Genomic DNA, 14,132 nt, shown 5'->3' with positions numbered 1-14,132 from the left:
CTACTTTCAGATCTTTCAGTTTCCAAAGTACATTCTCTCTAGAAATGGTAACTCCATGCACTTCTGCCACCTGACACTCTCAAACTGCCGGCATATTGCTAGTGTCTTCAACAGTGAAGACGGATGTAACATACTTACTCAGTTTGTCCACCATTTCCTTGCCCCCATTACTACCAGTCATCTGATATATACTGCCACCTCTGTTTTACACTTTAGATATCTGAAGAAACTTTTGATATCCTCTTTAATGTTAATGGCTAGCTTACCGTTGTATTCCTTCTTTATTACTTTTTTAGTTGCCTTTTGTTGGTTTTTAAAAGCTTCCCAGTCCTCTAACTTCCCACTAATTTTTGCTCTATAATCTGTCTTCTCTTCGGTTTCTATGTTGAATTTGACTTAACTTGTCAAACACAGCTGCATCATCCTGACTTTAGAATCCTTCTTCTTCTTTGCAGTCTGTCTATCCTGTGCCTTCTGAATTGCTCCCAGAAACGCCAACGTTTACTGCTCTGATGTCATCCTTGCTAGTTTTTCTTCCAATTAATTTTGGCCAGCTCCTCTCTCATGCCTCTGTAATTCCATTTACTCTGCCGTAATACTGATACACGTGACTTGAGCTTCTCCTTCTGAAATTGCAGGGTGAATTCACTCATATTATGATGCCTTGCCCCTAAGTGTTTCTTTAAAAGTTTTCTAACCAATTCTGGTTCATTGTGCAACACCCAATCCAGAATAGCTGATCCCCTAGAGAACACAACCACGAGCTGCTCTACAAATTCCCTGTCTTGTGATCCTGATAACACTCCTAGCATTTAAATAAACAAATGGAACATAGACTTTACAGCAAAGTCCAGGTGTTTCAGCCCACGATGCGGCTTCTACATTTTAACCTTCTCTAATATCAATCTAACCCTTTTCTCCCATGTGTATGTCCATGTTTCCATCATCTATGTGCCTATCTAATAGCTTTTTAAATGTTTCTAATGTATCTGACTCTATCATTACCTCTGGCAATGCATTCTATATACATCCACCGCTCTTTGTGTAAAAAATTAACCTTTGTCATCCATACCATACTTTGCTCCAATCACCTTGAAATTATGCCCTCACGACTGCGCAGGCAAGTGGACGTCAGCCAGTGAGAACAGTGAGGAGAGTTTAAAAGGAGACAGACTTATAGAGCGGGCATCAGATTAGAGGCAGACAGAGTAGGAAGGCTTTGGCTCAACGGGGCTTAGGCGATAACAGGATGAGGCCAGGTGGTTTGCCTGAGTAGAATACAGACAGGAAGTATGTGTGTGAGGCCAGTTTTCTGTGCTTGGTGTCAGATGTGGGAGGTCCTGGAGACTCCCAGCCTCCCAGATGGCCACATCTGCACCAGGTGGGTTGAGCTGCAGCTCCTTAGGGACCGGGTTAGAGAACTAGAGATGCAGCTCGATGACCTTCGTCTGGTCAGGGACAGTGAGGAGGTAATAGAGAGGAGCTATAGGCAGGTAGACACACCAGCGCCTCGCGAGACAGATAAGTGGGTAACAATCTGGAAATGGAAGGGCAGGAGTCAGAGGCTAGAGAGCGCCCCAGTGGCTGTACCCCTTAACAATAAGTACTCCTGTTTGAGTACTGTTGGGGGGACAACTTACTTGGGGGAAGCAACCATGGCCGTGCCTCTGGCACAGAGTCTGGCCCTGTGGCTCAGAAGGGTAGGGAAACGAAGAGGATGGCAGCAGTGATAGGGGACTCTATAGTTAGGGGATCAGACAGGTGATTCTGTGGACGCAGGAAAGAAACGTGGATGGTAGTTTGCCTCCCAGGTGCCAGGGTCCAGGATGTTTCTGATCGCATCTAAGATATCCTGAACTGGGAAGGAGAACAGCCAGAGGTCGTGGTACATATTGGTACCAATGACATAGGCAGGAAAAGGGAAGAGGTCCTAAAAGCAGACTACAGGGAGTTAGGAAGGAAGTTGAGAAGCAGGACCACAAAGGTAGTAATCTCGGGATTACTGCCTGTGCCATGTGACAGTGAGAACAGGAATAGAATGAGGTGGAGGATAAATACGTGGCCGAGGGATTGGAGCAGGGGGCAAGGATTCATATTTCTGGATCATTGGGATCTCTTTTGGCGCAGGAATGACCTGAAAAAAAAGGACACATTGCATTTGAATCCCAGGGAGACCAATATCCTGGTGGGGAGGTTTGCTAAGGCTGTTGGGGAGAGTTTAAACTAGGATTGCTAGGGGATGGGAACCAAACTGAAGAGACGGAGGAAGAGGCGGTTGGCTCACAAATAGAGAAAGCTTGGATACAGTACAAGAGGGTGGAATCTCTCTGGATAGAAGTTAGGAACAGGAAGGGGTCAATAACTCTACTTGGTGTTTTTTATAGACCACCCAATAGTAACAGGGACATCAAGGAGCAGATAGGGAGACAGATTATGGAAAGATGTAATAATAACAGGGTGCTGATGGTGGGAGATTTTAATTTCCCAATTATTGATTGACATGTCCCTAGAGCAAGGGGTTTAGATGGGGTGGAGTTTGTTAGGTGTGTTCAAGAAGGTTTCTTGACACAATATGTAGATAAGCCTACAAGAGCAGAGGTTGTACTTGATCTGGTATTGGGAAGTGAACCTGGTCAGCTGTCAGATCTCTCAGTGGGAAAGCATTTTGGAGATATGATCACAATTCTGTCTCCTTTACCATAGCAATGGAGAGGGATAAAAACAGACAAGTTAGGGAAACATTTAATTGGAGTAAGGGGAATATGAGGCTATCAGACAGGAACTTGGAATAAATTGGAAGCAGATGTTCTCAGGGAAAAGTATGGAAGAAATGTGGCAAACGTTCAGGGGATATTTGTGTTATCGCTATTCCCTTTCTTGAACAAGGAGATTAAACTTGTCATGCTCCATTTATTTGGTACTACTGCTGTGGCCAGTGAGGATGCAACGATTACTACCAAGACACAGAAATCTCTTTCCTTGCTTCCTGTAGTAACCTGGGATATATACCGTCTGGCCACTATCCAAATGCAGTTCAAAATTATGTCCTCTTTCTTAATGTTAACACGTTCCAGCATACCGCATTCATCAATCTCCTTCTCAATGGTGGATATCAAAGCAAAGTATTCTTTAAGGACCTCTTGTACCTCCTCCAAGTCCAAGAATGTTTCCTGATCGATTGCATATTAATCCTACACTCATTCTAGTAATCCTCCTGTTCTTCACACTTGTGTAGAACGCCTTAGGCTTTTCCTTATTCCTATTTGCCAAGATCTTTTCATGCCCCCTTCTAACACTCCTGAGTCAATTCTTCAGCTCCTTCCTGGCCAATTTGTAACTCTCCAGAGTCTTCCATTCCTTGCTTCCCAAGTCAAGTAAGTTTCCTTCATATCTCTTGTCAACCGTGGCTCCACCACCCTGCTATCCTTTCCCTGCCTCAATGGGATGAACTATCCAGAACCCCATGCAAGTGCTCCTTAAACCACCTCCACATTTCTGTTGTGCATTTCACTGAATACATCTTTTCCCAATTTATCTCTGACTAATAGCATCATAATTGCCCTTCCCCCAATTAAATTCTTTCCCATACCATCACTGCTCCTGGATATGGAGTTGTGGTCACCTTCTCTGAAACTCTCTCCCACTGAGACATCTGACACCTGACTTGGTTCGTTGCCTAGCTCCAGATCCAGTATGGCCTCTCCCCGGTCAGCCTGACTACATATTGTGTCAGGAATCCTTCATGGACGCACCTAACAAATTTCACCCTATCTAAACCTTTTGCATTAAGGTGGTGCCATTCAGTATTAGACAAGATAAAGTCACCAATGACAACAACTCTGTTATTTTTGCAACTTTCCAAAACCTGCCTTCCGATCTGTTTGTCAGTGCGTCCGTTGCTGTTGGCGGGTCTATAGAATACTTCCAGTAGAGAAATTGCTCCTTTCCTGTTTCTGACTTCCACCGTCCTTCCATAACGTCTTTCATTTCTGCAGCTGTGATGTTACCCCTGATTAGCAAAGCCACTCCTCCACTGCTTTTACCTCCTTCCTTGCCCCTTTTGAAACATCCAATACCAAGAATATCCAGCAGCTATTCCTGCCTTGTGTCAGCCAAGTCCCTCTAATGGCCACAACAGTTTTCCATTTACTGACCTATGATCAAGTTATCACTCTACTTCTTGCATTCAAATAGACACATTTCAACCCATCCAACTGACTGCAATTTTGTCCTATCAAACCGCCTGTCCTTCTTCACAGTCTCCCTACTTGTTGCATCTACCTGTACGCCAACTGCTCCATCCTCTGACCTATCACTGGGGTTTCACTCCCCCCTGTCAAACTAGCTTAAGCCCTCCTCAACAGCTCCAGCAGACCTGCCTGCGAGGATACTGATCCCCTCAAGTTTAGGTGTAACTCATCCTTTTTGTACAAGTCATATCAGCTCCAGAAATCTGAATCCCTGCTGCCTGCTCCACTCCCTGAGCCACACACTGATCTGCCAAATCAAACTATTGTTGTCCTCACTGGTTGGTGCATGGCACAGACAGCAATCACAGGCATACCGATCCTGCTTTTCTATCTCGTTCCCTATATATTTCTTCTAGGACCTGATTCTTTTCCTATTTACATATGTCATTGGTTCCAGTACATACCATGACTTCCAAAGCGGTATATCTGTTATTGAGGGGAACAGCCACTGCGATATTCTCCACCGGCTGCCTATTCCTTTGCCCTCTTCTGACAGTCACCCAGCTACCTGCCTCCTCAAACCTAAGGGTAACTCCTGTCTATCGCCTCCTCACTCCCCTGTATGAGCCTACAGCTAGATGCACTTCATGCAGACATCATTATCAGAGAGGCTGGAAGTCTACCAAATCTCTCACATCTGGCATGAAAAACACACCGTTCAGCCTGGATCCATTCTCAAATCCCTAGCAAGACACTAATAGACAAAGAAAGACACTCACTTTAGCCTCTGCCTCTCCTTGTTAAAGCCTATTGAGCCAAAGCCTCGAGCTCTCCACCGGAACAAAGCTGTTCCTGCAAAGGCCTTTCCACCTAAACGTCACTTCTTTGTAGAGACTTCCAGCACATCAGTCCCACCATGTTTATCAGCTTGTCCCTTGCTATCCTTTAAAGTTCGACTTGCCATACCACCTTTCTTGTCTTCACCCTTACTCCCTGATGCCCTACAGCTATGGTCCCCCTTCCCACTCTAGTTTAAACCCCCACCCCTCTTCCTGAATATACTAGTAAATCTTCCAGTGTGACTATTGGTTCCCCTCCAGTTCAGTTGCAGAACATTTTGTTTGTACAGGTTCCACGACACAAATCGACCAAAACTCATCTTCCTGCACCAGCTCTTCAACCATGTATTGAGCTGCACCCTCTATTTCTCACAACTAGCATATGGCCTGAGTAGTAATCCTGACATTGTTCTGCTAATTTAACTTCCTGCTCAGCCCCTAAAATCCCTTTGCAGGACTTCATCCCTGCTCCTGCCTATGTCTGGTATTTATATGGACAACGACCTCAGGCTGCTCATCCTCCTTTCTCAGAATTATAAAATATAAGAGGTCCAGGTATGGCCTCAGGAAATCCACCTCAGAGGCGAAGTGGCAATTCCGGATTAAACTTGAATTAATGAAGGATGATTGACAGCTGTGGCAGGGATTGAATACCTCTTAAGAAGCGAAGTTAAGCAACACAGTTGACATAGGGTTTCACGCTCAGATGAGCTCAATGGTTTCTCTGCTCACTTTGAACATCAAAGCATGGAGGAACCTTCATGAACTCCCACAGCCCCCGACGACCCTGTGATTTCAGACTTTGATTGTAAACGTGAGAGCATCCTTCTGGAGGGTGAACCCGTGGAAAGCATTGGGCCCAGATGGGATACCTGGCTGAATTCTAAAGACCTGTGCTGATCAATTGAGTGTTCACGCAGATCTTTAACCTCTTGCTTCAGCAGTCTGGGGTACACAGCTCCTTCAATCAGGCTTCAATTATACCGGTGCCTAAGAAGAGTATAGTAATCTGGCTCAATGACCATCATCAATAACACTTACATCCACTCTGATGAAGAGTTTTGACTGGTTTGTAATGAAGCACATTAGTTCCTGAATGAGATGCTACTTGGATCTGCTCCAGTTTGATCACCAACAAAGCAGACCTACTGCAGATGCAATTTCATTGGCTCTTTACTCAACCCTGGTTGCCATTCCGGACTGACCCCAGTCAGTTCAGAAATGCAACAGCATCTCCTCCACAATCTCCATCAGCACAGGTGCACCATTAGGTGCATAGCCCCCTGCTCTACTCGCTTTAAACATATGACTGTGATGCTAAGCACAGCTCCAGAGCTATACTTAAGTTTGCTGACAACACCACTTTTGTAGGCCGAATCGAAGGTAGTGATGAATCAGCATATTGGAGAGAGATTGAAAATCTGGCTGAGTGGTGCCACAACAACTTCTCACTCAGTATCAGCAAGACTAGGGAACTGATTATAGACTTAAAGAAGGAGAAAACCAGAGGTCCATGAGCCAATCCCTCATCAGGGGATCAAAGTTAGAGAGGGTCAACACCTTAAAATTCCTCGGTGTGGTTATTTACGAGGACCTGTCCTGGTCCCATCAAGAAGGTGCAGTTACCAAGAAAGCCTGGCAGTGCCCCTACTTCCTTAGAAGTTTGTGAAGATTTGGTACAACATCTAATACTTTGACAAAGTTATGTAGATGAGTGGCGGAGAGTATATTGAATAGTTGCATCACAACTTGCTTACCCTTTCCCTGTAGAATACCGTGGACCAGAATAACCAGTGCATTTGAATGGAAAATCCTACAAAAAGTTGTGGATATGGCACTGTCCATCACGGTAAAGCCCTCCCCACCATTGAGCACATCGACGCACAGCACTGTAGCAGGAAAGCAGCATCCATCATTAGGGATCCCCATCACCCAGGCCATGCTCTCTTCTCACTGCTGCCATCAGGAAGAAGTTACAGGAGCCTCAGGACTCACACTAGCAGTTTCAGGAACAGTTATTACCCCTCAACCATCAGGCTCTTTAATCTGAGGGGGTATCTTCACTTGTCCCATCGCTGAACTGTTCCCACAGCCCATGGCCTCATTTTCAAGGAATCTTTATCTCATGTTCTCGATATTTATTGCTTATTTATTTATCATAATTTTTATTTCTCTTTTGTATTTTCACCAATGTCTCTTGCACATTGGTTGCTTGTCCTCCCTGTTGGGTGTAGGGACCAGTTTTATCCCTCACTATCCCAATATAACTGTAGAAGCCCTTTGGATTTATTTTCACCAATGTCTCTTGCACATTGGTTGTTTGTCCACCCTGTTGGGTGTGGTCTCTCATTATTCTATTATGGTTCTTGGATTTACTGAGTATACCCACAAGACAATAAATCTCAGGGCTGCACTTGTGACATATAATAATAGGTTTACATTGAAGTTTGAAATTTGAGAATGTCCTTTACCCACTGCAAGACATCCTTGACCCTGGCATTAGGGAGGCAACACACCATCTTGGAGTCTCGATTGTGGTCACAGAAATGCCTGCCCGCACCACGTATCTTCGCGTCCCCTTTCACTTTTGCTCTGCCTGACTTTGTAATTCCCTTCTTTGCCTCATAGTTGGGCCTGCAGCCACTGATCCTGCTCCTGTCACTGGTCTCTGAAAGGTCATTCCCCCAACAGTATCCAAAAGGACATGCCTGTTTTATTGACGGGAATGGCTACAGAGGCATCCCACGCTGTCTGCGTACTCACTTCTCGGGGTCACTCATTCATCTGGACCCTGCCTGCTGAGTTCCTCCATCATTTTGGATTTCCAGCATCTGCAGAGTTTCTCACGTTTGTGACAGGTTTGTAAAAGTGCTTGACTAACCATATGAAGCTAAAGATCAAGTTAATGACAGAATTACTGTGCATGCTGCCTATAGAATTTGGGAAACCATTTAACAGAGTCAGTGTCAACGTGGATATAAAAGAACAGAATTCATCTGCTCATGGTAAATGGTAAATGCTCATGGTATTCTGACCAGTTGTTGGTGTTCTTCAGGCAGTTTTTTTTTCAGATATATATTAAAGAGTCTGATAGTGTAGATGGGCAAAATTGTTGACACGAATGAGGTGAGACGAATGGCCTGTGTCTGTGCTGAACAACTCTCTGACTCGTTACTGGAATACAGAGAAACATTTTTAAAATATGGCAGTGCTACAAAACTTGAGGATGTGGTAATGTGCAGGGATGATAAAACTAATTGCAGCAGGCTGTGGATGGGCTAGTAAAATGGGCAGACAAGTGGCAGATGGAATTTAATCGGTAAATGTGGTGTGATACAATTTAGCTGAGAGACAAATTGGTATGACTTTTTTCAATTTATTCTCTGTCATCTCTGGCAACATTCAAACATATTGCTTTTCTCTAATCTTGCCAGATCAAAGGAAGCAATTTAGAGTCAGTCATGTTGTTGGGTCTGGAGATACAGTACATATTGGCATCTGGATGAGGAGAGCAGACTTCATTCCCTGAAGGACTTTAATAAACCAGGTGTAACGCACACATGGCAGTGGAGGAACTTAGCAGTTCAGGAAGCATCTATGTCGGGAAAGGGGCCAAGAATTAGAATCAGGGATCTACTTTATTCACCATATACATTTACACGTATTATTAATTTGCTGCGGTGTGTTGTTGAGGGCATGACGTACAGCAAAAAAAATCAACGATGATAAAGAATAAAGAATTATTTAAAAATAAAGTTAGAGGATAAAGTATGGATATGAATAAAATGTGTATAAATACATAAATACCAGCATGCATTTACAATGTAAACAGCTTGATACGATGTGGTTGAAAGTGTTTGCAGTACGATGCAGTGATGGGGTAATAGATAGAGGGTTTTTTTGGGGGAGGAGCAGCTAACTAGAATGATAGAGCAGATTAAGTGCCTGGGGAAGAAACTTTTAAGAGGGTATAATGTTTTTCATTCAGTAGCCCTATAGTGTTGTCCAGAGGGGAGCTTTTGGAAAAGGCAGTTTGCAGGGTGAGTAGTGTCCACAATGATTTTCTTTGCCTGTTCCTTTGTCCAGGACACATACAAGTGCAACAGTGATGGTAGCCTGCAGCTAATGACCTTTTCTGATAATCTGACAGTTCCCTGTAGTTACCGTTATTGTGAGAGAATGCTACACCAAGCCAGCAGTAATGGCTGAAGTGACAATGCTCTCTATGATGGCAGTGTAGATTTGCACAGCATATTCTGGGGAAGATGGAATTTTACCAACCGCCACAAGAAATATATCGCCTGCCAAGCCTTTTTGTTAATGAAGGAGATATGGTTCTGCCACATGGGGCTCTGTGAAATAATGATGCCCAGGAACCTGAACGTTGAAACGGTGCTAACTGTAGAGTTGTTGATGCTGGGTGGGTGGGGAGAGGACACATTACTTCTGAAGGTGATACTCTGTGCACCTGCACGGTTTTGAAATAGGCATAGTTAAGTGATATTTAATGTACTAAACACAATGTTTTTCCTAATAAGTGCTTTTAATTGAGGAATGTTTCTCATGCATCTCTGATGATAGAATTTTAGATTATTGGTTCCCACTTGGCTAGAAGGGAGGATATTGTGTTTCACAGATCTCTGGGATCAGTTACTTGGGACACTGGCCATTGATACTCTGCTCCTCTGTGCATTAACAAGACTCTTTGCTGAGAGTCAGTATGCTGGGGTACCCTGTGGTTTGTGTATAATGTGTAGAATCCCACTGAGATCACAGCGAAAGAACCCGCCTGAGATTGAATAATATGTTCTCAGGGAAAACCTGATGAATGCTGTTGTTCCACTAAACAGCTGAGGGTTACAAGCTCTGCTTGATGATTGTGAATCACTTATCCTAAGTTAGCACATTTCAGAGAATAATCAGAAGTCCCCACTTCCAAGTGTGCTGTCAGCTAGTGGGGGATACAAAAGGGAAAGGCTGTTCATCCCCTGCAGCATCAGAAGTCAAAGTCCATGCATCCGGTGATGTTCCTCTTTACAGTGTGGTCATGTGTCCCCCAAGCCGATCCCTACAACTTCATTCTTCATGTGCTTCCGGCAGTGAATGTTGCTTTGCTGCTGGGTGATTGCTGAATGAGAATGTAAGGAATGGAAAGATGAGTCCATCTAGCCCTCAGTTCCTGATCCACCATCGATACGATCATGGCTGGTCTTTTACCTCAAAATGATTTTCCAACAGTAACTCATATTCCTGAATTCATCAAAAAATCTTAACCGGTTTCTCTCTCAAATATGTTCTGCGACTGATCTTCCACATTCCCCTCATGCAGAGAATGCCAAACAGTCGCTGGCCTCTGAGTGACGAAATTCATTCTCATCTCCCTTCAAAGTGAGAATTTTGAGACTGTGATGCCTCATTGTATGCACCCCAGACAGAGGTAATGGAACCTTGTCCTACTCTGTCAAGAATGTAAGGTTTTCAAAATATCAATGAAATCGCTTCTCATTCTTTTGTACTCATGAACTCCCAGGGCAAATCTGCTTAATCTCTTTTTATAGGATAATCCATGCTTCACCCAATCCCCAGATTGAATCTGCTGCACTAGGGCTCCATAGGCAATCTTCCCCCTAACAATATTGTTGCCATCTGATGGGCACTGAACTAACTAAACTAGCTCTTGGTCCAGAAACTTTATAAATGTAAAGTTCAACTGCAGGTTCAAATTCCTCCATTGGTTTGTCTTTCCCAATCAATGGAACCTCCCCAAGTTTTAGAACACATCAAAATCTCCCCTTGCTTCAATTCTGTCCCCTTGTACATCTCAATTTCCTTAGCAAAAATCAAACTATGGAAGAGTCACACAGTATTAAGAAGGCAAGGGGATGGCTGACATTTTGAGTTGAGGGTTGAGAATGAGAGGGAGGTTAAGATAGAGGCTGGTAGATGACAAGGCAAAAATCAGGCAGACAGGTCCAAGAGAGGGAGTGTAAGGACAGTAGCTGATAGATGATAGATGGACCAGGACACAGAGGCATAATGGGAAGAAGGAACTGTGAACGGAAGTGCTGAACAAAGGGAGAGGAAATCAGGATGGATTGGTGGGGGTGCGAAAAGAACATAGGGGATGTGGGTTGGCTGGGATTGGAAAACTCAATGTTCAGGCCATTGAATTATAGACTACCCAAGTGTAATTGAAGGTGTTGTTCTAGTTTGTGTTTGGCCTCACCATGGCAATGGAGAAGGCCAAGGATGGACAGGTTGGTGTGGAAAGTGCAGATGAAATGATATGCTCAAGACAGCAGTTGTAGACAGAGTGGAAGTGATTTGTAAATGGTGCCTAGCATACATTTGGTTTGTTAATGTAGACAAGGCCAAGTCGCAAGCACTGAATGCCTGCAACGTGAAGGAGGTGCATGAAAATTTTTGCCTGACCTAGAAGGTCTTCTTAGGTCCCTAGTTGCTGGAGTTGGGGGGTGGGGGGAACAGGTGATGTGCCTCCTACAGTTGCAGGGAAAGTGCCTGAGGTAGGGAGGGGCGGGTGGGAAGGGATGAGTTATTAAGGGAGACATAGAGTGAGTGGTCACGGCGGTAAAGCCAAAAGGGGGGGATGGGGGAAATGTGGCTGATGGCAGGATGTTGTTGGAACTGGAGGCTTTTAGAGTACAAGACAAAAAAGATCAAGGGAGCTCAATTTGTGTTATCTCTAGGGAAGGACTGGGTGGAGGGAGTAAGAGCAGATGCCTGTGGTTGGTTTAAGCCTTCAAGAAAAGATCAAGATGAAGATTGATTGCATATAGTTGGCACAGGAAGTTCAGCATTATATTCCAGGCAGATATCATGGATTCTTACATATGCACAGATGGTTCTAAGGATCCAGTGACAAGTGTTTCAAGTGTTTCCATTTCTGATTCCAAGTTTCAGGTGACTGTTAAGGAAAACATCAAAGTATCAGTATTCACATCTGCGATGGTTGCCATCATTTGAGCTTTGGAATGGCTCCAATAAATACACCCTGATTATGTACTTCTCTGCTGTGATTCGTCGCTGGTTTTGACACCTATTAGAACAGGCGTTTCAAATTGTAGGCCAGACATTCATCTTGAGATTGCGCAATCTCTGTTGAGGCCTCAGGGTCTAGGCTTGCGTATTCAAGGCATGGTGGGAACTCATCTGGGAGAGGGTTATAAAAGGAGGGAAGTAGTTATACGTTTATGTATTGGACATATTAGGCTGAATAATTCCTTGTTTGGAATTAATATGCATGATACTGGCATTTGCAGGAAGTTCACTTGTCAAGAAATGTGCATCATATATTATTTGAATACAGTTCCCATGAGGGGCAAAGGCAGCATCTACTTACTAAAATGAGATCTTTAGGCTATACACAGTTCAATATGGAAAATTTCTAAGGATATCACTGCCATTGTAATATATATAAGTTCATATTTGACTTTCTGAAAGGCATTTGACTTTTTGATATTGTTATTTTTGTCGGGGGAGAAAAATATTTTTATTTTTAGTGGGTGTACTGCCTGATTCTTTACAGGTTTTCCCCGCTATCTGAAGGTAGAGCGTTCCTATGAAACCGTTTGTAAGCCGAAATGTCGTAAAGCGAAGAAGTAATTACCATTAATTTATATGTTAAAAATTTTTGAGCATTCCCAGACTCAAAAAATAACCTACCAAATCAAACCAAATTACACATAAAACCTAAAATAACAGGAACATATAGTAAAAGCAGGAATGATATGATAAATATACAGCCTGTGTAAAATAGAAATATTGTATGTACATTGTAGTTTCACTTACCAAAATCAAGAAGGTAGCGATCCAAGATCGATGTGGAGGAAATAAATCGGCATGTACACGCCTACGCACGTACATGCACGCGCGCACAACTGCCCACACAAGGCTTCACGGTCATGGTAGTCTCCTTCGGGGTAACACACGTATAAAGCAGGCATCTTTTTTTCGTAAAAGGGAAAATCCTCTTTGGTTAGTGAAAGCAGGTACTAATGTAGGTCTTTCGTACCAGTGAGCTGTCGTCAAGCGAACGTTCGAAAAACGGGGGCCATCTGTACTCCACACTTTACTTCAGTAGGTGGCAGTAATGTCCCTTATGTTGGCCTGCCAAGTGTCAGTAAACTTTACAAAAAATAGTTCAGTTGTTGTTCAGACCAAACATCAGAATGGGGAAGAAATGTGGTTCGAGTGACTTTGGCCATGGAATGATTGCTGGAGCCAGACAAGGTGGTTTGAGTATCTCAGAAACTGCTGATCTCCTGGGGTTTTCACACACAACCGTCTAGAGTTTACAGAGAATTGTGCGAAAAGCAAAATACATCTAGTGAACGGCAGTTCTGTGGGCAAGAAAAAACATGGTTATGAGAGAAGTCAGAGGAGAATGGCCAAATTGGTTCAAGCTGACAGGAAGGTGACAGTAATTCAAATGACATGTTACAACAGTGGTGTGCAAAAGAGCCTGTCTGAATGCACAACACGTCAAACCTTGAAGTGGGTGGGCTACAGGAGAAGAGGACCATGAGTGTCCACTCAGTGGCCACTTTATTAGATACAGGAGGCACCTAATAAAGTGGTCACTGAGTGCATATACTGTCCCTTAGAATACCTTCTAGTAACTTACCCATGACTCTCCAGCCCATAATTTCCAGGCTCGAGCAATGGAACAACATCTCTGTGGAATTTACTTACTAATGAGGAGGAAGCAGAACTATATTAATATTGCTGTTATGTAGCTTGCTCTTTGTGTCCCCCTTGTGTTTGCAACTAGAACTCATTTCTGTACGTGTTTTTGTTTCCACAGCGTGTCAGTGAAAAAGTTGGTGGTGCAGAGGGAACCAAACTTGATGATGACTTCAAAGAAATGGAAAAGGTAAATGCTGCGCCTTTCTTCCCGAAAAATTTACTTCATTACAATATTCCAATCAGAAGAAAATTAGAACTTCAAAAGCAATTTGGAGAAGGTTGTGGACAGTAGTTGCTTACTTGAAAATAATCAGGGTGAGTTAGAAAGGAACAGAAGGATTAAGGAAATCAGCAGCATTAGGGACTGAGGCAATATTTGTGAGAATCGAAGCAAGTT

The 14,132-nt window shown here is 43.6% G+C and overlaps 1 protein-coding gene across 1 annotated transcript in view; it reads left to right on the top strand.

Moving 5' to 3' along the window:
- The window catches only part of LOC140729188 (endophilin-A1-like), a 161,528-nt gene that overhangs the window by 101,729 nt on the left and 45,667 nt on the right, over window positions 1–14,132 (top strand). Inside the window, exon 2 of the mRNA XM_073048668.1 lies at window positions 13,854–13,922. Within this exon, the coding sequence (XP_072904769.1) occupies window positions 13,854–13,922 (69 nt within the window). The remainder of the gene's footprint in view (window positions 1–13,853; window positions 13,923–14,132) is intronic.

This window comes from Hemitrygon akajei, chromosome 6 (genome assembly GCF_048418815.1).
Source record: "Hemitrygon akajei chromosome 6, sHemAka1.3, whole genome shotgun sequence".
Taxonomy (NCBI): domain Eukaryota; kingdom Metazoa; phylum Chordata; class Chondrichthyes; order Myliobatiformes; family Dasyatidae; genus Hemitrygon; species Hemitrygon akajei.
This window is presented reverse-complemented; position numbering and strand designations above follow the sequence as displayed.